Source organism: Geotrypetes seraphini, chromosome 10 (genome assembly GCF_902459505.1).
Source record: "Geotrypetes seraphini chromosome 10, aGeoSer1.1, whole genome shotgun sequence".
In the NCBI taxonomy this organism is placed as follows: Eukaryota; Metazoa; Chordata; class Amphibia; order Gymnophiona; family Dermophiidae; genus Geotrypetes; species Geotrypetes seraphini.
In genome coordinates, this window is record NC_047093.1 from 18,776,835 (window position 1) to 18,801,831 (window position 24,997).

General features: G+C 43.9%; 1 protein-coding gene across 5 annotated transcripts in view; it reads right to left on the reverse strand.

Annotated features, from left to right (window-relative positions):
• The window catches only part of CEP95 (centrosomal protein 95), a 125,227-nt gene extending 100,374 nt beyond the window's left edge, over positions 1-24,853 (reverse strand). For 2 of the 5 annotated variants that reach the window (XM_033962073.1, XM_033962072.1), the window contains exons 1-3: positions 24,192-24,326; positions 13,361-13,489; positions 10,020-10,127 (exon numbers count right to left, since the gene is read on the reverse strand). In XM_033962073.1, coding sequence (XP_033817964.1) covers positions 10,020-10,127; positions 13,361-13,489; positions 24,192-24,294 — 340 coding nt within the window. In that variant the 5' untranslated portion in view covers positions 24,295-24,326. Of the gene's footprint in view, positions 1-10,019; positions 10,128-13,360; positions 13,490-22,296; positions 22,482-24,117; positions 24,143-24,191; positions 24,327-24,502 lie in introns of those variants that run through there. The other 3 variants (XM_033962075.1, XM_033962076.1, XM_033962074.1) reach the window with 3 other exon arrangements.
• Positions 24,854-24,997: the final 144 nt, after the last annotated feature.

Consider the following 24,997-nt stretch of genomic DNA (forward strand, 5'->3'; position numbering starts at 1 on the left):
AACACATCTTATATTTCTCCTTTTAAACATGGCATACTTTGTTAGTTTATATCATGGTAAAGTATACATTTCTGAAATGGTGAAGAAACAATAATATACAACTGCAGTGTTTTGTCTCACCAAACTGCTATAAGCACAAGAAAGCATTTGTAGCTCAACACGGTAATGCTCCTGTTCTGAGCTCTGACCTCTGAAACTCCCCGGTTCGACTCCCACCTTTGCTCATTTTAATAAGGTCCTAGTTTTTTCCTATTAGCTCTTATAACAGGGTCTACATGGTGGACTTTGCCATTTGTAAGGTGCACATTTCCCTTTCCAGGCAAACCTATTTTCAACTTACCATGGCTCGGACATCCTAAGCAGTGATGAGAGCACATTAACCAGGCGATCCACAAATGTCATCTTGCTGTCAGAGGAAAGGTTTCCTCTCATCACTGCTTAGGATGTCCGAGCCATGGTAAGTTGAAAATAGGTTTGCCTGGAAAGGGAAATGTGCACCTTACAAATGGCAAAGTCCACCATATAGACCCTGTTATAAGAGCTAATAGGAAAAAACTAGGACCTTATTAAAATGAGCAAAGGTGGGAGTTGAACCGGGGAGTTTCAGAGATCAGAGCTCAGAACAGGAGTATTACTGTGTTGAGCTACAAATGCTTTCTTGTGCTTATAGCAGTTTGGTGAGACAAAACACTGCAGTTGTATATTATTGTTTATTGGGGGAGGGTGTTCAGCATGAGAGAGAACAGGTTGCATTAAATATTAGACAATGGGCTGCACATAATAAAAGCTGAAGCAAAATATTGATATGTAAAGGCAAGGCTAAAGAGTTACCAGGTGTCCTGGCTGAGAAATGAATATAACCTATTTGCTAACCTTACTCAAGACTTGAACCCCCTGATGTATGGAAGATGAAAAGCAATGCCTTATGGCATAGAGCTATAGAGGTAACTTTGTTAAGAACATAGAGCTTCGTATCAAAGCTTAGAGATGTGAAGGAAATGACTACAACGTCACTACAGCTGTATATTGCAAAACGACATCCAATGCACATCCAATTAGATTTGAATTCTAACGGTTCCTATGACATCAGACGCTAATTAGGCGTGCTTTAGTATATAAAAAGCTTTGGCACAGCCATTTTTCCTATGTAAGACCCCCTCATGTGAGTTGGTGTTTGTGGTGTTCCGTTTCCTCAATGATGAAACTTTGTGCTATGACTTGCCTGTTCTCCTTTATACTCCCTTCTGCCTTTGACACTCCTCCCCACCCACATTATCTGTAATTCTTTAGTTTATGGATTTTTCTAGGTGTTGGTGTGAGGGATTGTTGAGGACTTAGGTTTGGTGTTAAGTGTGGAGGGGAATCAATTGTTAGGGAAAAGAAGGGGCCAGGCCAGGTTACACACAGATGCCCACACCCACCACTCTCCCTGCTTTCATAATGTCATGGTCTGCCCCACCTCCATTTTCCATATCTGCAACTCTTCATGCAAGAAATTCGATTTCCGTTTTGGAGCCATGTTGTAAGGTGAAGACAACTTTTCAGGCTACTTGTAGAACACGTTCAAACACACCCCCATAGGACAACCAATGAGGTGTGATGGGCGTGGTTAGGAAGCGGGACAAGCAACAACGCCCGAACGGCGCCCAATAGGCATTGGGAAAGTTTTCCCGCCCTACTGACGTCAGACGCTACATAGGCGTGCATGGGTATAAGAAGGTCCTGGTGAGCAGTGTTTCCTTTCTATTCTGTCCTATTGCTTATGCAGATGTTTGAGACTTTACTCTGTCTTAGTCTTTTACATTTTTTTTCCTATCTCTGCCTCCCATTTCTCTCTATTCCACAGAGCCATTAACAAGCTACATGTCATTCTAATATGTTGTTTTATCTTTTCTAGAAGCAGCTCAGATAGTAAGTCCAGGTGAGAATGATATTTTGTAAGCTACTTAGGTGTACTTATGATAGAACTAAAGAAACCAACCAGCAAAAACTGACTTCTCTTTATGGGCTTTCATTGTGTGCTATTGTTTATAATAGTTATTTTATTTCTGATATCTCTTACTCTTCATTCCACAGGGCTGACAAAAATGACTGAGAAGACTGATAAAGACCATGCTGGTAGAAATTTTGCTGGTAGAAATATGGATATGTAAGTAAAATGGATGTGTTCATACATCTGAGAGGGTTTACTCATAGAGCTAAAGTTAATTCTTTGTAGAATCAAATTACAGGCAAGTTAAAATCAGGTGAGGAATGGTTCTGTGTACTAACTCATTGATAAGAATAGGTTGGGTGTGTTGGGGGGGGGGGGGAAACACTGCCATTCAGTGGACATCCAATCAGTGTACATGGTTCAGGTGGAAAACTCCTAATGAGTGCCTAATGGCTGCCATTTTTAATAAAGAGTCTAAAGGTATGTTAGCACCTCTGTTACTTCTAGGTGTGTGTTCTGCCACAACTTCAGTGTTTCATTTTGGAGACATAGGTCTTTGTTAACAGTTTCTCTCTATTCTTCATTTCAGGTTAACTCTGCTCATCACCTATGTGTTTGCCAGAGAGAGACCAGACAAGCAGCTCAGCACACCAGCTTGCACCTAGCCAAACAGTTGTAGGTGAGAATGATATATGGTAACCTTTATTTGCTTACTCTACTATTCTTCACTTGAGTCACTCTTCTGATGAGTGAAATAAATGTTTCACACTTCTATTGTTCTCTTCACACAGGTATCCTTGATGACTTTCAGGAACAATAGTAAATTGATAATGTTGGCCTCATAGAACACCATGGCACGCATTCCTGCTGTTATATGCACACAAACTTTTTGTTTTCAGTTAGTCTATTCCCTCACATGAGTTCTAAACAGTAGCAGTGGAGGATTACAGGTGATATTAACCCACACCATCAGCGAGTTAAGGCTATTGCTTTAACAACTATACCACAGTGACATCTAAGCAGCTCAACATAAATGAGGTTAACACATTGCTTCAGGGAAGGGAGAACAGATATGGACCTTGGGGATTGAACCCCCTGTTTGTGAACCTTGTGTAAACCAGCTTCTCTTCTTTTCTGTTTTCAGGTGTCTTAGACAGGCAACTGCAGTATTGTCAGATGGAGTTTTGTATTACTGAGAGCAGTGCAGCTGTGAGCATCTTTGTGGTTTCCACACCTGCTTAACCAAAATAGTGCAGCTCAAGAACCAGGAGGATAGATTGAGGTATCTGGCCTTTACTTCCATCACCTTCCGTGAAAGGAAGAAAAACCCACATGTCTCATTTGGATTCTCCTGGTGTGGAGCCAACTCTTACTAGAAATAACCCTATTCCTTAACAACAAATCTACCAGAGTGACTTATATTCTCTTCCTTATGTAGCCATTTACTTTGGAACAGGGACTGGCTTACTTTGCACATCATAGCTGAGATGTCGTCATCTACCTACAGTTGCATATACCCTTGCATTCACTTGCTTTTTTCCTAGATTCTGCAATGATTTGACATCAGAGTGGCTAGCAGGTAATAGAATGAATGACAGACCCCAATAAAGATTGTCAAACTTTCTATATGTCACCTTGTTGTTATATTGAAAAGGGCCCATTCAGCAGTCCCTCCTGAACCCCTATCTACCTTGGACTCTGTCCACTAAACTGATGATGCTACAAGGTTAAAACCACACAGGCATGTTTAAACTATAAACAATTTTTTTATTAAAATATAAAACTTTTAAAAACAAACTTTTTTAAAAAACTATTTACATATATAACATATAACGCAGGGGAAGAGGGTGGGTGCCCCCCAAGAGCAGCTTGAGCTACCTCAGGCGAGGGGGGCGGAAGAGGTGCAGTCATTGAGAGGGTGTATGGCTGCTGGCACCATGCCCTCTTTCGGCTACCAGCCGCAAGAGGGCATGTTCCATCCTCTCCACACACCCTCTCAATCCCTGCACCTCCTCCAAGATGGCAGAGTAGGCCTCCATCTCCCTGCCCGCCCCCTCCTGAGGCTGGTCGGGCTGCTCCTGGGGAGGAACAGAAAGGAAAAGGGGTGGGATGGGATCAGGAACAGGAAAAGCAGGAGAGTGATGGGAAGGGCTATGGGTGGGGGAAGGGGAAGGTCCAACAGGGGATGGTGGTGGGGGTCCTGGAGGTAATGGTGGGGCAGGCGGTGGGGGTCCAGGGGGCAGTGGTGGGGCAGGCGGTGGTGGTCCAGGGGGCAGTGGTGGGGCAGGCGGTGTGGGTGGCTCAGCAAGCTGCCACGGGGAATCTTCCTCTTCTTCCCCCTCCTCCTCCTCCTCCGCCGATGACCAGGGCGGAGCACCCTCCCTCGCCTCCGGGGCCCAGGGTGGGGTCATGGGTGCCACCTCCTGAGGGGGTGCCTGTGCTGCTGCTTGACAAGAGAGAAATAGGATACAGTCAGATATGTCCACAACACTTTTGAACATGACATTCTTTACTACGTTATTTTCTTCAAATGCTAATAACAGGATGCAAAGCACCTACTCCACTGTAAACATCAAAATGTAGCGTAAGTAAGTGAGGCAAGTAGAACACCATAACGCCATTGTGACATGATATCACAATAGCAGCTTTACTGCAGATTTTATGATTAAGAATGGTTTACAGCTACTCAAGCATTTTCATCTATTTATTCTGGTAGGCTGATCAAAAAGAAGCACACGCTGGACTCATTACTCACCGGCTTCAGCGCACAATTCCTCCCTCACCCCCTCAAGGAAGGCCCGCTCCTGGCGCCTCAGCAGCCGCCCCCTTTTCCTGAGATCCTCAACCTGGATAATAGAGAGAGAGAGAAAGAACAGAGAGGGAGGGATATGATGAGTGCCATCTAGCACTGTGGCATAACATGTTTACTTAAGTATTGACCTCTATAAGCACATAAAAATGGAGTACGCTGCCCTCCAAGAGCCCCTATCCGCTTTGCTGCCTGCCTCCACCCCCTTCTGCCACATGTTTTACATGAATGTATTCACGTACTCCAGCATTTTCCCCTTTCTGTGCTGGAGGCATCGCTATCTCTCTACTGTACCTGGGACAGTGGGGGGGGGGGGGGTGTGAGGTGACATGGCCAGCATCACAAGGAGGAGTGTGGGATTGAACTCACAACCCCAGGGTGCTGAGGCTGTAGCCTATCAGCACTGCCCCACATTACAGCATGTCCTGGTGAGCTTACAATCATGCAGCAGGGGCAATAAAATAGTTTGGTCAGAAGGAGCAGCGTGGCTTGAAACCCCTGACGTCAGGGTACTGACGCTGTCACTTTAAACGTCATGCCACTATCTCCCTAGACCAGCAGATTGATACAGGAAAGGTGAAGGTATTTGAAATGACATAGCAGCACTTTAATATATTTGTTTTCCTTTGGCAAGTTGATTTCAAGATGTTTCTATTACAAATGCGAAGCTTGTGACCCAAAAATTAGTTGTGTGCATGTTGTGAATGGAATAGATGCCTTCTCGGAGCTGAATTTGTCATTTGAAATCCTACTTCTGCTCCTTTGGGATGTGCTTTAATTTCAGTATTCAATGTAAAAGATTTATTATGCACAATTGTAGTTTTTAAAAGGAATCAAGATTTACCCACAAAAACATGACAATTTGATTGAGACAGGTTTCCATCATCATTACATTTGACATGATTATTTGTGAGGGCCTGACTTGGAATACTTACTTCCCTGGCACATGAGGCTCTTCGATTGTACCGCCGGGTCAGGTGGGTCCAGGATTCTCTATACTGCAGGTATGACCTGCGGTGGCCAGGAACCACGAAGTAGTGATGCTCCCGGGGGAGAAACAGCCTGGCCAAGAGTCTGGTGTCAGCTGTGGAAAAGTTTGGCTGTCTCCTGGCAGCCATTTTAGGAGAAATAACTGCGTATGAAGAACGGGTGATTCTATGACGTCACAACGCAAAAAAACGCAAAGGACGTTTTTGTGCCGCTTGGGCGTGCTTGCAGCGGCCGATCCGCTCTACATCAACACTGTTGATTACATCCTAAACTACGCCGATATCGCTGTTATACAAAAAAGTATAGCAGAACGCTTAGAAGCTTACCATGTAAACCTAATGAAACTTCACCTCCCCCAAACACAATGACAAGTTATAAATTAAATAAATGAAGATTGGGAAATGAGGTTCACATATTTTAGCTTAGCTATGCATGTTTGGGTGGGTGGAAAAAAAAAAGAATATTATGTCTTTGGTAACCTTAGTCAGGACTTGAACCCCTGTCCTTTGGAAGATACATGCAGTGCTTTTAAGCACTGAGCTAAGTTGGGGATTTGGGAATGGGAGTCTCCAGAAATGGCTTTACGTATAAGCTTTGACAAGGGGTAATCATTGCAAGTATCTACAGGTGTATTTGATCTGAGAACACCCAATGAACGTCCAAAACGATTTCAAAATTCTAACGGCTTCTATGACGTCAGACGCTACTTTATGGTTAGGGTTAGGGCTAGAGTTAAATAGCTCAGTGAGTAAAACGCGCTGTACCAATCATCCATAGGTTGTGAGTTCAACTCCCGACTTGTCTTTTACTTGATTATAACATGAGGGGTTTATGCTGCAGGAGTGTGTTGTTGGGGTGTTGCAGGGGTGTCTAGGATGACAGAGAACAGTCACTTGCATTTTCAACAACGCATTTGAATTTCTTAAGACGAAACCTTAGTGAGCCGGGGGAGGGAGGTCACCGCAGCCTCGCGCCTCAGATGAAAAGGTTCAATTTTTAGGGACCGTGTAAGCTGATCTGGGACAGTCTTCAGTGACTCGGAGCCCTCCTCCCAGCTGGGCAGAAGGAGGAGGCTTTGGCGGTGGTGGTTTTGGTGGTGAGTGAGGGCGGGAGGGGGGAGTCGCTTGGCTGCTGCATCTGCACTCCTGCTGGCCACAGACCTACTGATCACAGAGCAGAGATCACAGAAGCACGCAGGTATGTGCGCATGCGCGGCTAGGGTTTTATTATATAGGATATACACCTATCGCATCTCATTTTCATCACAAACACATTAGCGAGACTATACACAATACATTACAAAGTTGAGCTTGGGTTTGATAAAATAAACAGCATAATTTTGACTCTGTATTACATTTATTGAACCATACTTAAGAATATGGGTGTTGCATCCGTGACAACGGTGCTTTACACCATTGAGCTACCAGTCTTTTGCCTCAACTGACTGTGATATGATAGCTAAGTAGAGTATACTTTAGCACATCACTAAGGTATGCTATGACAGGGGAACCAGAGACACAGGTGTAGGTCAGTGAGTAAAAGCACTATATCGATCATCTGTAGGTTGTGAGTTCAACTCCCGGCTTGTCTTTTACTTGTGGCATATCTACCTTCCAGGTGCACCTTGATGATGTCACAATGAGATCAGCATTGTGCTGCTTGCTACTTCCTTCTTCCTGTGAACTAGAAGCCACATTCAAGTCTAATCTGTGTTTTGATTCTGTTTCTAAGTTGGGCCAGTGTAAGTTATGGGATTTACCTTTGTTCTGAAGAATGAGCTGATTGTTGCAATGTTTTAAGACCAGGAGAGTGCTCTTTCGAGCAAGATATCACTTCTAAACTATCCTCTCTGAAATAATGTCTCTGGGAAATCGAGAGAAAGCTTATTGGATGACTTAGGGTGCCTTTCCTGCCAGTCTTTGTGGAACTTAAATGAAGTTTATAAGAAGTCTATATGGTGTTCAAAATTCTATCCTTTCCACTTCTAATAGGAGGTGAGTATGACATTTCTGTACAGCTTTCTGTGTAGCATACATCTACCGGTTCCCACCTTCCATACTGATAATGTAAGTTCAACACCCACTCGGTACGTTTCATCTTCTAGTTCTCCTTTGAAACATAACATATTTTTTTTTCCTTGTATTAATGGTAAACTGTACAATTCTGATATCCTAGAGGAAAAAGATACAACACAGCAGTGTTCTCTGTCTGCCATTCCCTACCTCACTGATATTGCTAGATCAACTAATATATAGTTTACAAAATGGTATACTGTGTTTTAGTTATCTTTTTCATCATCCTATACTTACAATGCTGAATGAGTGATAATAAAGAGTATAAATAAAGTATAATTTAAAAAAAAAAAAAAAAAAAAAACCGTACCCACGTCTATCACGGGTCCATTGGAGACGTCTTAATGACGTTTCAGAAACCTGCGTCTATTTTGCGCGAAGAGGTTGTAGGGAAGTCTACCGCACGCCTAAGTACCGTTTGATTGACACTTGCGTTTGCCGGACGTCTAAAGCATGCCTATGTTAGATGTACTAATAGAGAATTTACCCCAGAGTGCTTGAAAAACATCTGCGTCACCAAATTCCTCAGCCAAAGTACAGTATATGACTGAGGATCAGGGCAGAAAAAAATCAGTCTGTGGCATTGTTCACTCATGCTGCAATATATATTCAGGTCACCTCCAAGATAGTAGATCACCATGGAGATTTGCTCTTGTTCATAATTTCACCTCTTGTATGTGCTGCTGATTCCTAGCACTTGTCTTATTATTACAATACACTTCCTGATGAATTACTGCTCTGCTGAGCATAGCCATGAAACCGTGTACCTTTATTTTTACAAAATTTCCTTCTCCACCCATAATGCGTCATAAGCTTACTGGGTGTTATAAACAGTGGTTTGAGCCAGAAAGTGGCTTTACAACCTTAATAAGAGCTGGGAGGTTTTAAAAAGGAGGATTAATGTGTTTTTGGGGGTTTTTTCATAGCAATGAAGACCAGAAAATTCCAACAACAAAATTATTTTGAAGCTGAATAATATCCCAGGGTAAGTCTAGGAAATGTCTTTCAGAAGGATAGGCTCGATAACTAGCTATGACCTGTATTCAAATTAAGCTTGCTCTCCTGGGAACAAGAAGATCTCTCAGTTGTACACTTCTGGCTCTTTTCACAAAACAAGATTTCAGAGCTGCATTCAAATGACAACTCCCTTAGCAGTACCTTCTATGGGACCGGTACACACCTGAGCTCCTTGCCCTAGAGGTCACTCATCTAGGCTCTGATCAGGCCTGACCCTACTATGATCAATTCAATCCTACCAGAAAGGTTTTCAGGAAACTTATGCCCTTAAGTGAATTTTTCTGAAATATAACATTTGTTAAAACGAGAAAAGTTTGATTTGGAACCCCACCACTACCAAAACAACCACCCAAACAACCCCAACACACTGCCAGAAATTAAGCTTAAAGCTGGATATAATCCTTTGCCAGAGTATGTACTTGTTGAACAAAGAACATATATGAGGTTCAGTAACTCCTAGACACAACAATTTAGGGTCCCTTTGCTAATTATATGTTACTCTCCAGGCAGCAGATGCTTCGATTGTGTTTTCCTCAACAAAGAGATTATCCCAATTATACTTTGCAGCATTACTAGGAAGGGTGGAAAGGCCCCACCCATAAGGAGAGCCTGTCAGCCAATTAATTGCCTAAATTATATTTCTGTGTTAAAGTGCCTCAGTTTGGGGTGGGGGAGGGGTAACCCACACACCTCCGAGATCCTCAAATTCTACATGGGATAATCAACAAATTTGGTGCCACAAAATACACCAGTGGAAAGCAGCCCTCATTTGATAAAGATATCCAAGATCTAATTCATAGAATTAAACCCCTAAAGGACTAATGGCCTCTTTTACAAAGTCACGCTAGCGGCTGCTGCGTGGTAACTGCCCCGAAGCCCATAGAGATTTAAAGGGCTTCGGGGTTGTTGCCGTGTGGCTTTGTAAAACAGGCCCTAAGTCGTTTGCTTTTCCTATTTAAAAAAAAAAAAAAAATCAGATAGATACAGTTCTGGTCTTTTATTTCCCCTTTAGATATTGTAGTTCCGAAAATCATTTATTTTTTTAATAATTAAAATTAACCCCTCCCTCATACACATACAAACAGCAAAGTAAGGAAACCCAAAGCAGAAAATGAAGCTCTGTCAACACTAGCTTAGTGTCCAACAGGAATTCTCACCACATATTTTGGGGTGGTCATAGCTAAAAAATATTACCTACCAGTTATATGGGAAAGGCTGACCTGCAAGTAGTCTAAAGCAAGTGAATCAATGACCGCTTGTACGTTATGTGCATCATCCTCTTGACAGCTTGAAACAGGAATAAAATCTAAGGCAAAAAAATGCACACATTTTGAAATATTGTCAGAGTATATAACCAATCTATGAAAACCCTCTATAAAAGGGTGTCAGAAAACCAGAGAAGAGATGATGTTTAGTAGTCATTTGCTTACACCAATTTCAAATATGCTCATCTGTTGAGAAATACACAGGTCTAGGACAGCATGACTAACTCCTGGTCAGGACTGTGGCTCCCCAGCTGTCTAGTGACCCCAAGGCTGGTAAAGCCTACGCTCAGGGCCCTACAACCCAGTAGACAAGGATGGTACAAAGGGGAACGGACCATGAGCTCCAGAAAAGTTTCTGTAGGCTGGCCAACAGGTACCACAGAAGGATTGACTCGTCAGCTGCAGACCTCAAGTCTGCTTCTCCTCCACACATGCAGAGAGGAACCTTTGACGAAGGGAGTTCTGAGCACTGAAAACAGCCACAAAAATTGCGAAAAAGACCAGGGGGGGGGAGAGAAGAAATATACAGAGCTGATCAGAAAGACTCCTTCTGGCTCGTGTGCAAAAGGAAAAACTGAAGGAGGCAGCGAACCCTCTAGTGAAAAAGGAGGGATTCAAAGCTGGAGTGGATTCCTTCTTCATGACTCACAAGCATGGGGATATTACCTGTCCATCCAGAATGACACATTGCACTATAATAAGGGATTAGTCAGTTGGGTTTTTCAGGATATCCTCATGGTTACTGAACATATAAATAAGTGGTTAATGGTTAAAAGTGGATGTATTTAATATACGGCTCTCTGTACATCAAATAGTGTTATAGATAAGTAGTGGTATCCTTATAAGACAGACCACCCCGGTAGCAGTCCTTACCTGTATAGTTAGAAGTGTATATTTGATAGCATATAAAGCAGACCATCTTTGCTAAACAAACCAGTACGTTTCCACGTATTTAATACACCAGCCTTCACGACAGCATCAAGCATTTGCAAAAAGCAAATCCACTAAGGTACGAGGGCTGTTCAAAAAGTATCAGACCTTAATTTTTCTTGCATAAACAAATAAAACTAGGGAGGCGTGGTTTGGTGCACATATGAAGGCGACCCTAATGCGCATGCTTGAATTTTTTCCCACCTACAGAAGCTGTCAGTCGCCGGCAGACTGCCATCGGATTTTCGTTTTTGACAAAATGACAGAAAAAGTTGAACAATGCTACTGCATTAAATTTTGTGTAAAGCTTGGCGATTCCCAAGTAGAAACGATCCGCAAAATTCAACAGGCCTTCGGGGACAAAGCAATGGGCACCACACAGATAAAGGAGTGGTACAACCGCTTCAGAGATGGCCGAACATCAGTGGAGAGTGAAGCACGTTCTGGTAGGCCCTCAACATCCAGAAATGAAATCGTCATTGACCAAGTGAGGACCCTGGTGATGCAGGATCATCAAATCACGATCAGAGAACTTGCTAATGAGGCGAGCATCAGCGTTGGATCTGTTCATTCTATTTTGACTGAGGATTTGGGCTTCAGGAGAATTTCAGCAAAGTTCGTGCCAAAGCTGCTAACGATCAACCAGAAGCAACTCCATTTGGAGATCGCACAAGACATGCTGGAGACTGTGAACAGTAATCCCAACTTCCTCAGCATAGTGATCATTGGCGATGAGTCCTGGGTTTATGGGTCATCACAATGGAAGCATTCAACATCACAATGGAAGCATTCAACATCCCCGAGGCCAAAAAAGCAATGTCAAAGTCATGCTGACCGTCTTCTTTGATGCCAGTGGCGTGGTTCATCACGAGTATGCACCACATGGCACAACCATCACCAAGGGGTACTACCAAGAGGTTCTGCGTCGCCTTCGTAACACTGTGAGATGCAAACGGATGGACCTGTGGGCAGCGGTCAATTGGCAGCTCCACCACGATAACACACCTGCCCAATCTTCACATTTGATACAGAGTTTCCTGGACAAACACAACACACCTATGATTCCTCAGGCTCCGTATGACTTCTGGCTTTTCCACAAGCTGAAAATGCCCCTGAAAGGGATCAGATTTCAGTCAAGAGAAGACATCATGCAGAATGCAACGGACCAGATGCGAGCAATCTCAAAAGAGGCGTTCCAGCGCTGCTTCCGACAGTGGCAGAACTGTTGGAAGAAGTGTGTGGCAGCCCAAGGGGACTACTTTGAAGGAGATTAGCATAAGATTGTTGATTCTGAATACGAGTATATGTTATGAATGAAGGTCTGATACTTTTGTAACAGCCCTCGTATGTGGACTGTTTAGTTGCATACCTTTGTGCAGACGCTGGCCTACTACATATTACCTCTGTTTTTTAGTTAAGTTTATTTTTTTCAAGCATAGATTAAAAAGGCTCTACACCACAAAAATGCACCTTCCATAGAGCTAGCCATGTTAGAGTGTTGTGGTGACATAGACTAATAGACTTAAGGCACAAGCTTTAGAGCAGTGGTTCTCAACCATCAGCCAGTCACATTTTCAGGATATCCCCAATGAATATGGAAGACAGATTTGCATACAATAGAGCCTGGCTTGTAATGCGATAGCTTACAGCAGTGTTTCTCAACTCAGTTTGGAGTATCTCCTTGCCAGTCAGGTTTTCAGGATATCCACAAAGAATACGCATAAGAGAAATTTGCATATAATGGAGGCAGCGTATGCAAATCAAGCTTATGCAAATTCATTGTGGATATCCTGAAAACCTGATTGACAAGGAGGTACTCCAGGACTGAGTTGAGAAACACTAGCTTACAGTATGTTGAGAAAAAGTGTCTGTCTTATGGTGATTTATCTAAGTGGTAGTGGTTCTCCAGGACAGGTTTGAGAACCACTGCTTTACAGGCGAAGAGCTCACTTTCTCAGCTGCCTCAATAAAATACATACAGTGCCACTAGCCTCTAGAAGAGTACTTCTCAACCCAGTTTTTGGGACATACTAAGCTAGTCTGGTTTTCAAGATATCTACAATGAATATGCATGAGAATTTGCATACACAGCCTCCTTTTTATTCAAACCTCTCTTATGCATATACATTGTGGGAATCCTAAAAACCTGACTGGCTTAGTGGGTCTGAGTACTGAGAAAAATAAGAAGCTTGTTCTCTAGAACACTTAAAGAGAAAGTATTACATTATAGGCTTCAGATTATATCCTATGGACCTATGCCATCACTTCTACCATCATATTGAAAACAAAAGCTATGCATGTTTCTCTCAGGCTTTACAAGATTTCTTAAAATGGGCACTCTTACCAGGCACATTCTCTCCTAAAATTGCTTCATAAAGAACCACAAACATAAGGGCATCACATTCTGAAAGCTTCTTTATTCGCCGATGAATATGACATTTAGAAAGAAGATCGTTGGCTACATCTACCCACACTAAAAAAAAATAAAAACACAGAACAATTTGTCATATATAGACAGACACTCAACATAGAATTTAAAAAAATTTGGTTTTAGAGCAACAAAATTATCAGCCTCACCAGGGCACAAACAGTTGTTTGGCTTCCAATTTAGATCACAAGTTTATCCCAGGACAAGCAGGCAGCATATTCTCACGTATGGGTGATGTCACTGGCGGAGCCCCGTTACAGACCACTTTAAAAATGCATCGCCACTTAAGACTTTAGAAATGTTTGCGATAGCCCAAACCACACATGCGCGAGTGTCTTCCCACCCGACGTGGTCGCAAGGTCCCTCAGTTTTCTGGTTTCGCAGAGCTAGTAAGACGCGCTTCAGCTTCTATTGAAGTTTATTTCTCTACGCTTGCCTTCCCGCTCTCGCAGATTGTCACTTTTTTGTCATAATTTGTTTCTTGTTTTATCTTTCTTTCTTTAAAAAAAAGAAAAAAGAAAAGAACGACTGTATTTTTAAAGTTTATTTTCCCGTCATGGGCTCTGGCCCTCTTGGGCCTTATGGATTCTTTTCGCCATAGAGTTCGATTTGTCAACAGCTGTCTTCCCGTCCATGTCCTGGCCGTCAACGAGTTTCAAAAAGTGCGGTTGATGTGCTCGGACCATTTCGTTAACCGACCTTCACCACTGGTGCTTGCAGTGTCTGGGACCTGAGAACCGTGCCAACTCTTGCTCCCATTGCTAGTCCCTTCAGAAACGCACCCTAAAGAAACGGTTACTTCAGCAAAGACTACTATTTGTACCACAATGGACACGGAGCCAAGTTCATCTCGACACCAGTTGAGTTGGTTGTGGAATCTTCATTGGTGCCGTCACTGCTTGACCAGGAACCGACACCTACCAGTCACCAGTCTTTTTCAACTCAAACATCTCCTGACTCGACGGCGGTGAGGTCGGGAAAAGTATTGCAGAAGTTGAAACACCTTCAACCTTCGGTGCCGCTTTTTCGGCGTCAAACAACCTGAGATTCAGACTTCTTGGATGATTCAGATCCAGAGCCTGTTCTATCAGACCATGACGGCTTTTCAGAAAAGGATTCTCTTCACCAACCTTATCAAGAGCTTCCTGTTTTGACTGAGAAATCTTTGGTTTCTAAGTTTTTGAGAGAAATGTCTGAGACCATGTCTATTTCTCTTCAGGCTAACTCTAAATGGTCTAAGGAGTTTCTAGATGCTTTAGAACAGTGATTCCCAACCCTGTCCTGGAGGAACACCAGGCCAATTGGGTTTTCAGGCTAGCCCTAATGAATATGCATGAAGCAAATTTGCATGCCTATCACTTCCATCATATGCAAATCTCTCTCATGCATATTCATTAGGGCTAGCCTGAAAACCCGATTGGCCTGGTGTTCCTCCAGGACAGGGTTGGGAATCACTGCTTTAGATTATGATCAGCCACCTAAGGAACTCCTCAGGCTCCCTATTCATGACATTCTACGGGAGATCTTTTACAAAAACTTGGAAACACCACTTACCATTCCAGTGGCTCCTCATAAGTTGGACTCTTTGTATAGGGTAGTCCCTATTCCAGGTTTTGACAAAGCCCAGCTTCCTCATGAGTCTCTCCTCGTTGAATCTACCTTAAAGAAATCCTAGGGGACTAGCGTGTACGCCTCTGTCTCTCCTGGCAGAGAGGGCAAGAATATGGACTGGTTTGGTAAGAGACTTCCAAAATGCTATGTTAGTCAACCGGTCTGGTAACTACATGTTTCATTTCTCTCTCTACATCACAGGTGTCAAAGTCGGTCCTCGAGGGCCAGAATCCAGTCGGGTTTTCAGGATTTCCCCAATGAATCTGCATGAGATCTATTTGCATGCACTGCTTTCAATGCATATTCATTGGGGAAATCCAGAAAACCCGACTGGATTCCGGCCCTCGAGGAGGGACTTTGACACCCCTGCTCTACATGAAACATCTCATCAAGCAAGTCGCTACGTTCCAAAAATATATAACCTGCTGTGGCTTCGTAAGTATATGGTTTGTTCCATTTATGACACTTTTGAACTCACTTCCCGGGCCACAGCAATGTCAGTTGCCATGAGACGTCTAGCCTGGCTTTGAGTCTCTGAACTGGACGTTAATAAACAGGACACATTGCCAATGCTCCTTGTTGGGGGGGATTAAATTTTTGATGATTCTACTGATACTACTACCCAGAAATTGTCCTCGCATGAAACCTGATGGGACATTTTGGTGAAACCCAAAAAGAAACCTCTCCTATCAAAGAAGATTTGCTGCAAAATCCACAGCTCCTGTTCCACCTCAACCAAGGAGATAGAGACAGCAGCAATCGCATCAGCAGCAGCAAAAGCAATAGCTCCTCAGCCTTTTTGACGTGTTCCTTCAGAACATGGCTAACGTAACCATTCTACAAACTTTGCCTCAGCCCATTGGAGGCTATCTTCAATTTTTACATAGCTCGCTGGGAGCTCATAACATCAGATTTCTGGGTTAACATCATTTGTCAAGGTTATACTCTCAATTTCCATTTCCTTCCACCAGACCATCCTCCAAGAGAGTCTGCTTTGGACCCTGCACAGTCCTCCCTTCTTCTTCAGGAGTTCCAATCCCTTCTCCTGCTGAATGCTATCAGAGGAAGTTCCTCCCTCTCAGCAGCAGCAGGGATTCTACTCCCGTTACTTCTTAGTTCCCAAGAAGACCGGAGGACTGAGACCCATCCTGGATCTCAGAGCTCTCAACAAATTTCTACTCAAAGAGAAATTCAGGATGTTATCTCTTGCCCTGCTTTATCCTCTTCTCAATCAGAACGACTGGCTATGTTCTCTGGATCTCAAGGAAGCCTACATCCATATTCCAATTCATCCAGCTTCCAGGAACTACCTCCAGTTTCAAATCAATCAATGTCATTACCAGTACAAGGTTCTTCCCTTTGGACTGGCATCTTCTCCCCGAATCTTCACGAAGTGCCTGATAGTGGTGGTCGCATCTCCATTTGCACGACCTTCAAGTCTTTCCTTATCTGGACGACTGGTTGATCAAGGCTCTGTCGTCTCAGGAAGTGGTCCAAGCAACATCTCAAACCATTTCTTTTCTTCAGGCTCTAGGATTCGAAGTCAACTTCCCCAAATCACATCTCATTCCAACTCAACATCTGCAGTTCATTGGGGCAATCCTAAACACCACCCTCATGAGAGCCTTTCTACCTCCAGAACACCTTCAAGCTCTCATATGTCTGTGTCAGCAACTGCTTCCTCTCCAATCCATCTCTGCCAGACACATGGCTTCAACTGTCCATGTGACACTACTGGCAAGGCTACATCTTCACACTCCTCAGTGGACCCTTGCTTCTCAGTGGCCTCAAGCGACAGATTATCTCTCACGGCATATATCTGTGACATCATCTCTTCTACAGTTGCTTCAATGGTGGATGACCTCCTCCAATCTATCTAGAGGTCTCCTTTTCCATTTACCCCATCATCACAAGGTCCTTACAACAGACGCATCCCCTTATGCATGGGGGGCTCATATGGACAATCTGCAGACTCAGGGTCTTTGGAACACTAGGGAACGGAAATTTCACATCAATCTCCTGGAACTCAGATCGATGTTTATGCCCTCAAGGCTTTTCATCATCTACTCTGCCCTCAAGTCCTCCTCCTTCACACAGACAATCAAGTAGCAATGTACTACATAAACAAGCAAGGAAGCACAGGCTCTGTTCTGTTGTGCCAGGAAGCCCAAAAAATCTGGACTTGGGCAACGGCTCATAATCTGTTCTTGAAGGCTGTCTATATTCAAGGGGAGAACAATTCCCTAGCAGACAACCTCAGCAGAATTCTTTAGCCTCACAAGTGGACTCTAAAACTCTGCAACTCTCCAGTCCATCTTTGCTAAATGGGGCACTCCACAAGTGGACTTGTTTGCGGACCCTCACAATTACCAGTTGCCCCAGTTTTGCACCCGGTTTTACTCTCCTCTCCGTCTGGAAGCCGATACCTTTCTCCTGGATTAGACAGGCCTGTTTTTATATGCATTCCCTCCAATCCCTCTCATGTTGAGAAATCTGTTCAAACTCAAGAGAGAAGCAGCCACCATGATTCTCATTGTTCCACGGTGGCCCAGGCAACATTGGTTCTCCCTTCTACTTCAACTCAGCTCCAGGGAGCCCATACCTCTTCCAATATTTCCTAATCTGCTTACTCAGAATCAAGAGTCACTTCTACATCCCAACCTGCATTCCTTGCACCTGACAGCTTGGTTTCTCTCAGCCTGAGTTCTTCTGAATTACATTTCTCTCAGCCTGTACGTCAGATTATTGATGCCTCCATGAAACCAGCCACTCAACAATGTTACCAACAAAAATGGACTAGGTTTTCTTCCTGGTGTCTCCATCATCACGATCCCACTTCTTGGCAGTGGAGTTAGTGTTGGATTATCTTCTTTTCCCTGTCGGACTCTGGGCTTAAATCTACATCCATACGAGTCCATCTCAGTGCTATTACTACTTTTCACGTACCAGTTGAGGGAAAGCCTCTTACTGCTCATTCTTTGGTCTCCAGATTCATGAAGGGGCTTTTCAATGTCAAACCACCTCTCAAGCCTCCACCTGTCATCTGGGACCTTAATGTGGTTATTTCCAGTTTGATGAAACCACCATTTGAACCAATGGCCACAGCTCATCTCATGTTTCTCACTTGGAAAGTGGTCTGCCTTATTGCTCTCACCTCTGCCAGGAGGGTCAGTGAGTTACAAGCCTTAGTAGCAGTGCAGATCCACCCTTCACAGTTTTTCATCATGACAAGATGGTTCTACGTACGCATTCAAAGTTTCTTCCAAAAGTTGTCACTGAATTTCATCTCAATCAATTGTTCTACCAGTGTTTTTTCCTAAGCCTCATTCTCATGCGGAGAAACCGCTCTACATACTTTGGATTGTAAACGGGCTTTGGCCTATTACATTGACCGGACAAAGCCTCACCGAACTTCTTCCCAACTGTTCATCTTGTTTGATCCAAACAAATTGGGGCATCCTGTTTCCAAGAAAACGATTTCCAACTGGTTGGCTACCTGTATCTCAATCTGTTATGCTCAGACTGGACTGGCACTGGAGAGTCATGTTACAGCCCACAAAATTAGAGCTATGGTAGCTTCTGTGGCTTTCCTGAGGAAATCTGTAAAGCTGCCACCTGGTCCTCAGTTCATACCTTCACTACTGTCTGAAGTCATTCTCCAGATGGGATGGGCACTTCGGCCAATCTGTATTACAATTTATTTTCCTAAAGGACAACACTCCCACCATCCCATTTCTGTTAGCTTGGAGGTCACCCATATGTGAGAATATGCTGCCTGCTTGTCCTGGGATAAAGCACAGTTACTTACCGTAACAGGTGTTATCCAGGGACAGCAGGAAGATATTCTCACAACCCACCCTCCTCCCCGGGTTGGCTTCTTAGCTGGCTTATCTTAACTGAGGGACCACGCGACCATGTTGGGCGGGAAGGCACTCGAGCATGTGCGGTTTGGGCTATGCAAACTTTCTAAAGTCTTAAAGTGGTGATGCACTTTTAAAGTGGTCCGTACCGGGGCTCCATCGGTGACATCACCCATACATGAGAATATCTGCCTGCTGTCTCTGGATAACACCTGTTATGGTAAGTAACTGTGCTTTCCAGTCTTGCAAAATACAACACACATTTGATGCCTCTTTTTAAGAAACAGAAAAAGGCTTATTTTAGAGCACCATACAGATTAGCATCCAAATATACTCTGCTCAAATATAAATGCTTCACTTAGTACCAAACTTGTTAAGGAGCTCAAAGCTACCAACATTGCTCACCATTCCTACTGATTTGTATTTGCAGCAGCATAAAAGCAAGAAAAACATTCAAAAGTACTGTTGTTTCACTGATGGGAGCTTCCTTTCTAGGGTTTCTCAATTAAGATGAAGCCAAATGTTTGTGTTTTCTTGCTGTACAACCATGCCCAAAAAACTTTAAGCTCGGTCCTTAACTACAGTTCTAATGGAGTAATTAGAAAACCTTGCTTATTCTATCTGCGCTTCATCAGGATAATCTACCGTATTCATTTTTAAATCAGTTCTTGCTTATGTCTTTGATACATGCTTATACTATGCTGAATTATGCACTTTATAAGATAACAAAATACAGGAAAATTAAACAGTATTATACATAGAACAAAGTCTAATCAGGAAAAAATAAGATTTAAATTCCAGTCCACATTAATGAAGCCAAATACTACAACACTTTAGTTACCGTATTTGCCGGCGTATAAGACGACTTTTCAGTACCTTAAAATCCTCCCCAAAGTCGGGGGTCGTCTTATACGCCGGGTACTGTTTACATGCAGTGGCGTACCAAGGGGGGGGGGGGCGGAGGGGGAGGTGCGCCCCGGGTGCCAGCCCTAAGGGGGTGCTCCCGGCCTTGCCGTCCAGTCCCCCCCCACCCCCGAAGGACCGCTCGCCCCACTGACCTTCCTGCACCACCTGTGAAGCAGCCCGCAGCAGGATCGCGAAGTCAGCGTCAGCGATCCCTGCGCTGCTTCCTGCGCCGCGATCCCGCCCCTCCTCTGACGTCAGAGGAGGGGCGGGACCGTGGCGCAGGAAGCAGCGCAGGGATCGCTGACGCTGACTTCGCGATCCTGCTGCGGCTGCTTCATAGGTGGTGCGGGGAGGTCAGGGGGGCGAGCGGTCCTTCGGGGTGGGTCGGGGCATCAGGCCTTCAGGGTGGGGCGGGCGGGCAGGCAGGCAGGCTTTCAAGGGGGAGGGGGTGACAGGCAGGCAGGCAGGCCTTCAAGGGGGGACAGGCCTTCAAGGGGGGAAAGGCAGGCAGGCAGGCCTTCAAGGGGGAGACAGGCCTATAAGGGGGGGACAGGCCTACAAGGGGGGGGACAGGCCTTCGGGGGGTGCAGACCTTCAAGGGGGGGGACAGGCAGGCAGAAGGTTGTGCAGAAGGTGTGCGGAAGAAGGGGTAGTCTTATACGGCGAGTATAACACAAACTCTATATTTTAACTGTAAAAGTTGGGGGGTCGTCTTATACGCCCAGTCGTCTTATACGCCGGCAAATACGGTATATAAAGAAAATAAAATAGGGTATTCCTGGCAGGCAAATTAGGCCTCATTTAAATATGTCACTTTTTATCTTCAACCAAGTTAGTATCTGAAACTTTCTGCACAGGTTTATCTTTCAAGAAATTCTCCAACTGTAATGGATCTACAAAAACAAATTTATCATTTGTACAAGACAACTTACATGTAAATTTTAAGAAGAATGTAGCTCCCACAGCCAATGCACTTTACATTAGTTATAACAGGTTCATAATACAGGTTTCAGACTGGCCACTGAAGTTTGCCTGTCTGACCAAATATTACCCCGTTTTTTGAGCATATTTGCTTCCTATTTTATGATAAAAAGTTTAAAATCTTAAATTCTAGCACATAAAATGCTGTCCTTTCCATTGATCTCTGCACCTGACCTGGTACACTCCCAGATGTACTTTACATTCACAGAATCAACTTCATCTTGTAGTTCTGCCAAATTCAACAGCAAGATCAAATTCAGCAAGAATTTCTGTAGTTTTCTGTCTCCTTCCTATCCTTTGGGACACAGTACCATTATATTTGAGAAGATGAAACTCAACATTTATAAAGAGGGAAGGGTTTAAGACATACTTTTTTTTACATCAGCCTTCTTGGATACATGATAGATTCTAGGGACTGACTCTTGGGGCCTGTAATCAAGCTGCAGTAGCGAGTGGTGCATGGCAAAAGTATTAGAGTTCATTCAATCCCTATGGATTTGGTGCATTTAGAGCACCAGCCCATGCTATTCAGCTTGATAAAAGAGGCCCTTGACCTTTTATTTTTAGTTTATTTAACCTTATTTATGGTTTTATTCCATTTTGTTTAGTGTAGGCTAGTATGCTGTTTTCTGAATTTTAACTGTATTTACTACTCCCCTTCCTTTTACTAAACCATAGGGCCTGTTTTACAAAGCCACGCTACCGGTTGCTGCGCGGTAATGGCCCCGAAGTAGAGCGCTGCACGGAACGGGGATGACGGGGATCCCGCGGGTTCCCCCTTCGGGTCACGGGGATCCTGTGGGGACGCCCCCTAGGGTCGCAGGGATCCTGCGGGGTTCGATGCACTCGAGCCGCGAGGCTCATCTTCTTTTCCCTACTTGCCCTGCGACAGCACACAGCCAACCGGAAGTCTTCCACGATGTCAGCGCCGACATCGGAGGGAGGGCTTAAGCAAAGCCCTCCCTAGCTCCGACATCAGCGCTGACATCGGGAAGACTTCCGGTCAGCTATGTGCTGCGGCAGGGCAGGTAGGGAAAAGAAGACCAACCGAGCTTTCCAAAAAACAGGGGCTTTGGAGTGAAACACGAAGTTGTTCAGTACTGGGTTTACCAATTTTGATGTTTTCCTAAGAATGACTATGAGCTCCATTAGTAAAGAAGTTGGATGAATGTTTTGAAATATATATGTCGTGCAAACTTTTACAAGAAAAACAGTGGACAGGCAAATGCTATACAAATTCCAACAAAGAAGAAAATAGCCAAGGAAAAATATATATATTAAAAAAAAAAGTAAAAAGTCTATTTATTCAATAGCATAAAATATTAACACAGGAAAATGAACTGAATTTGGATTTAGCTTAAGCCCAAGTCTTAGCAGCATCTTCCTCAGACATCATTGTGCTGAGCTCCTCCCCTCAGACTCTCTTTGGTTTCATCACATACTGTTTGGTTAATCAGGGGAACTGAACTTTACCCCACTCCTTCCCCTACTTGCCAGCTGTTTACATGTCCTCAGTTTGTCAGGGTGAGGTCAACTGCTCCCTTCCAGTGGCCAGGCTAGCTTTTCCTTTACCATAGGTTGATAAAGTTGTTCTGCCTATGATTTGGGGTGTTCCTTTCAGGCACCTGGTGCTCAAAGTGGACTGGATAGGCTTTATCATTGCACTTGTCTTGAAGATGCTAATGGAGTAACAAGAAATAAATTGATTGCTTGAACTGAAATGTTTTGAATAACATGCTATTTTACTTTTTATGTTGACCATGCAGTTAGATATTTCTTAAATTTTCTATTTACATTAGAGGCTCTGGTAGAAACCCGTTTACAAAGTATGTATTCTTCCAAATTAATAAAGTCTCTTTGCTTATTTGTAAATGGGATTCTACAAGAGCCTTTAATTCAGTAGCATAATTAAATGAAATAACTATTTCTGAAGTTTATAGGGATTGGGGGGGGGGGGCGGAGGGGATTCCTCACGGGGACGGGTGGGATTTCTGTCCCCACGCAACTCTCTACCCTGAAGCCCATAGAGATTTAAAGGGCTTTGGGGCTGTTACGGCGTGGCAGCAGCTAATGCGGCTTTGTAAAACAGACCAATAGTGTGGTTTTTAGCACCGGCCACAGTGCTAACAGCTTGGACATTCATAAAAGTCCTATGAGCGTTGGAGCTGTTACCGCCACAGCTGGCACTAAAAACTGCACTATGGTTTAGTAAAAAGGGGGCTTAATTTGTAGGTTGTAAATTGTTCTGAAATCAGCCATGACTTCATATATAAAAAAAAACAGTATATAAGATATGTGAGTAAATTAACTTGTCTAGTGTCTTAGCGTCATAAGAACCAGCTCTGTGTACACCCGAAGCACCCTCGATATTGAATAAACTCCTTGACTATAACCGGGTATTTCCATTTTCCCTAAAGGGCTTAAAATCTTGTTCCTGAAGCAACAGTGGGTGTATTGACTTGGCCAAGATCACAGTAGCTGGATTTGAACAGGGTTTCTCAGGTTAAAGTCTAGTGTTGTAACTATTAGGCTAACCTTCACTATAGTGCCAATTCCATTGTCTCTCTTGGGCTTGTTCCAGAGCCTGCACCCAATAATTACTTTTCTTATATTTCCACAACTTACTCTTTTACTTTCAAACTTGTTTTTCTGAGACACAAAAAGGATCGACCCATCAGAAATTTGAAACTACTAATAAAATTGTCTAATTTATTAAAAGCCTGTAAAATAACTGGATAGGACTATCATACTTCTTCTTTTTTTCCTAAGAAGCAAGCATATTCTCAAAATTAACAGATGGACTACAAAAGGCAAGTTACAATTTAGAGGAAGGGTTGCAAGTGCAATGTTTGGGCACCACAAATAGTACTGGGACACTTGCGAAAAAAACGAAACAAAACCATGCAGCAGTCAAAGACAACAGGAGTGGAGGCACAGCAACAGATCTATAATTATAACTGCTCCAGTAACCAAGTAACCTGCGGCTCTTCTGGCGCCTCTTTCGTCTTAAAAGGGCGGCAGAGCACCCAAACCTAAGTGACGCGTGATAGACGGGAGAAGACTGCTCCTTTCCCCCAGCAGAGCCAAGCTTATACAGACAGCTCTCGCCTCCAGTCTTTAAATAAGGGACCCATATAGAGGAGCCAGCTCCATAGGAGCTTGAGCACCCCCCAATACTATATGAGTGATCAGGGAGGGGTCATTTGTGTTGGGTTTAGCACCTCCAATCATTTTGGAAAAATTGATATTACTACCCCCTCCCTCACCCTGTGCCATTTGTAACAGGGGATCCGTGGGCATTAATGCCAGCCTTACCTAGCCCCATCTCTCATAGAGGACCAAGAGCCGTCCTACATAAGTGACCTTTAATTGCCCCCCACCCCACTGACCTTTCTCCTCCGTTCCCATTCCGCAGTTCTGGAAACGAATAAGAGAGCCGAACGCCTCCCACCCGCTCTGGACATTTAAAAACCGACCCAGCAGGTAGTGCATACAATGCCCCCACCCCACCCCACCCCCTAGACGGTTACTTCCGGATGTGACGTCATCGCCAGCCATCCATTTGGCTAACACCACGGTTTCTTTTTAACATGTTTTTTTTCTCCCCCCCAAGCCTTCCCGTCCGTAGAATCCTGACTAAAAGACCAGCCCGCTCATCCCCAACTAGAACTTTTTTTTAAAAAAATTTCATTTCGTTTACATTTTTTTTGTACATCACGACACCAACGTCACACCCGTCGTCATGGAAATACATTTTACAGCTCTCCTCCTAGAATGGCTCCTTCCGCAGCCTGGAAAAGGAGAAAAAAAAGTGCGGATAGAAGGGGCGTAGCCTGGGTGAGGCACTGCCGGCCGGCCCGTAGTTTCCGGTTATGTAACGGGGTGAGGTCGTCAGCGCTTAAATCTCTAAGACAGCGTATTGAATCCGTTCAAAGAAAAGCATAAACTAAAGTCGACTCCACTGGGGAGCTTCCGCTCTATAATTTCTGATAGTCTGTTGGGCAATCCTTGTGAATAGGGTTTGATTGTGGAATAAACTTTACATATAGCTTGGTTAAAAAAAAAAGAGAGTGAAGGGGGTATGTGAAGCAGGAAGAGCAAACGGTCAAACGCTTCTGACACAAAAAGCTAACAAAGACTAACCCCGGACCGGCCTTCTCCCTGGAGGGGGAGGGGCCGCGCCCGATCTGTATTG